The 2,276-nt window shown below is 24.1% G+C and overlaps 1 protein-coding gene across 1 annotated transcript in view; it reads right to left on the bottom strand.

Annotated features, from left to right (window-relative positions):
* Positions 1-890: 890 nt before the first annotated feature.
* LOC108688793 overlaps positions 891-2,276 on the bottom strand; it is a gene marked incomplete at its 3' end in the record, with an annotated part of 3,993 nt that continues 2,607 nt past the window's right edge. Inside the window, exons 6-8 of the mRNA XM_018195210.1 lie at positions 2,049-2,251; positions 1,085-1,153; positions 891-1,015 (exon numbers count right to left, since the gene is read on the bottom strand). Of these exons, the coding sequence (XP_018050699.1) occupies positions 891-1,015; positions 1,085-1,153; positions 2,049-2,251 (397 nt within the window). The remainder of the gene's footprint in view (positions 1,016-1,084; positions 1,154-2,048; positions 2,252-2,276) is intronic.

The following is a 2,276-nucleotide window of genomic DNA, read 5'->3' as shown; positions in this document are numbered from 1 at the left end:
CGCCGCAAGCCTCCATAGCTCGGATGCTTGCCAGGTTATCCCCGCTCCCCTCGGTCCGCGCGCCAAGTGATCGATAGGCGTATATACTTCGCAGTAGTATATTCGGCTATTTTTAAGAATTAATATCTCGTTAACTATTGGGGAAATTTACAAAATGGTAGAGGACTTTTCGACTCAGTTCTACTTGCCCATGAAATATTTGGCGATTATTTCCAGATACCCTGTATATATTTCAATGTGTTCTAACCGGTTTTTTCAAAATTTAATTTTTGAATATTTATTTTTGGGTATCATTTTTGAAAATTTAATTCTGTGTACTAATAAATTATAAAGAAATAAACAGTATATCATATTTATTTTTACAAGAATTTTAAATTTATTTGCTATTGTATTTCTGAAGTAATCTAGTTTTCGTTTAAAATAACAAATCAAATCAACGTTGATCGATTAATATTATTATAATATTATTTCTGGTTGAGAGTATATCTTGCTAATACAATAATTAATTTATAAAATACTATTTAATAATTATATAATACTCATATATACTATCTATTAACAAATTGACTTTTCCTTCCAGAGAAAATTGATCTTTGATAAACTAGCTTATATAATAGTATTATGTAGTAATAGCTAAATAGTCTTGTCTTGCATTATCATTGGTTACTTAAACTGTAATCAAGATAATTTTTATTTTAACCTTATTTATTATAACCTTATGTATATTGGCTGTATTCATTTAGCAATTTCCTTATTTAAGATAAAATTTTTTTTGTAATCTGAAAATGTAAGCAGCACAAAGTGATCATTAAGCTGTTTTTTCTACTAAAAAGATAAAAAGAGAGAAAGAGCATATTTATAATTATTCGATCGTATTTTTAATACATATTGATATGAGAATTTTTTTTGCCAAGTGATAACCATGCCAATATAGGCCATTTCTTTGTAAACCACAGTGTAAATAGAAGCATGTATTTATAATAAGTTCTTACTATTGCTCCGATATACGGTACAACTGAAATAAAATAATAAATTAGTATGCAGATAATATTGAGAACATAACATATATTTTTACGATACTTACGGCAAAGGTAAATTATGACATCACGATATTTTGCATTAAGTCGACTATACCATCCAAGTGATTTATTATCTGAAATGTTAACAATTTTTTTATTGAATATGTTGTACTTTTTTTGACAATGCAAAACTTATCAAACAATGATTATTTACATAGTAAAATCAAATTAATAATTTAAATCAAAAGCGTTTATTATAACTGTTGTACTAATTTATATTATTTTTCTTTTATATAATATAAATTATATTTATTTAATATAAAAATGAAATTTTAAAATACAGAAAATATCGTAACCGAATAATTAATAATAATGTTAATATATTTTTGTATAGTTGTGAAACTTTTTAAGAAACTTTCTTATTCAATATTTGTTTAATCTAAAAATAATGCTTATTAATAAATATTGATAATAATACATCAACAACTTGTGTTAAAGATATAAATAATAATTTAGTTTTATGAAAATTACATATATATATATTAATTTTTATCATCTTACAAAAATTTGGAATTTATATGATTTATTCAATTTATAACAGACAAATAAAATCGCGAAAAATCGGTCTTTTTTTGTAAAATAAATTTTTGTAAAATAAATATTCAAAAATTAGATTACAATAATAAGGTTAATGTATACTCATCAGTTAAAAGGCTGTAATACTTTTTTTGATGGGTTTCGGAACTCAGCCTTGTTTGTAGCGTACTTGAACATAAATGGTTAGATGGTTAGATTCATGAGAACCAATCGCTCGAGAAGAGGATTGCATTCCGAAATCCATCAAAAAAGAATATTTAACCTTTTAACTAATGAGTGTATGTAAAAATAAATTCTTCTATAAAAATAAATTATTACTTATATCCTTTTTAAAGCATAATTTTTTTAATAAGTAAAAAAATAATTTTACTTAATCAGAATGAGATATATTAAATAAATTTATGCGAATAATTAAAATAAAAATACACTCACATTTTATACCATGCAGTTGATAGGTAAATTTTAGAAAAGCATGTTTATCTATAGTTACATCCATGTACCACAATTCATCTAATATGGCTGATGCTATATCATAAAATTTCAATGGAGCATTATTCAAATATTGTGTCAAAACATTGTTAATCCTTTGACATAATTCACGAGTTTCTGCTACAGTTTTGCGACACAGATTTAATCTGTAAAAAATAACAAATAATTATT

Source organism: Atta colombica, unplaced genomic scaffold (genome assembly GCF_001594045.1).
Source record: "Atta colombica isolate Treedump-2 unplaced genomic scaffold, Acol1.0 scaffold239, whole genome shotgun sequence".
Taxonomy (NCBI): Eukaryota; Metazoa; Arthropoda; class Insecta; order Hymenoptera; family Formicidae; genus Atta; species Atta colombica.
Note: the sequence above shows the minus strand (reverse complement) of the source record. Positions and strands in the feature narration are given on the sequence as shown.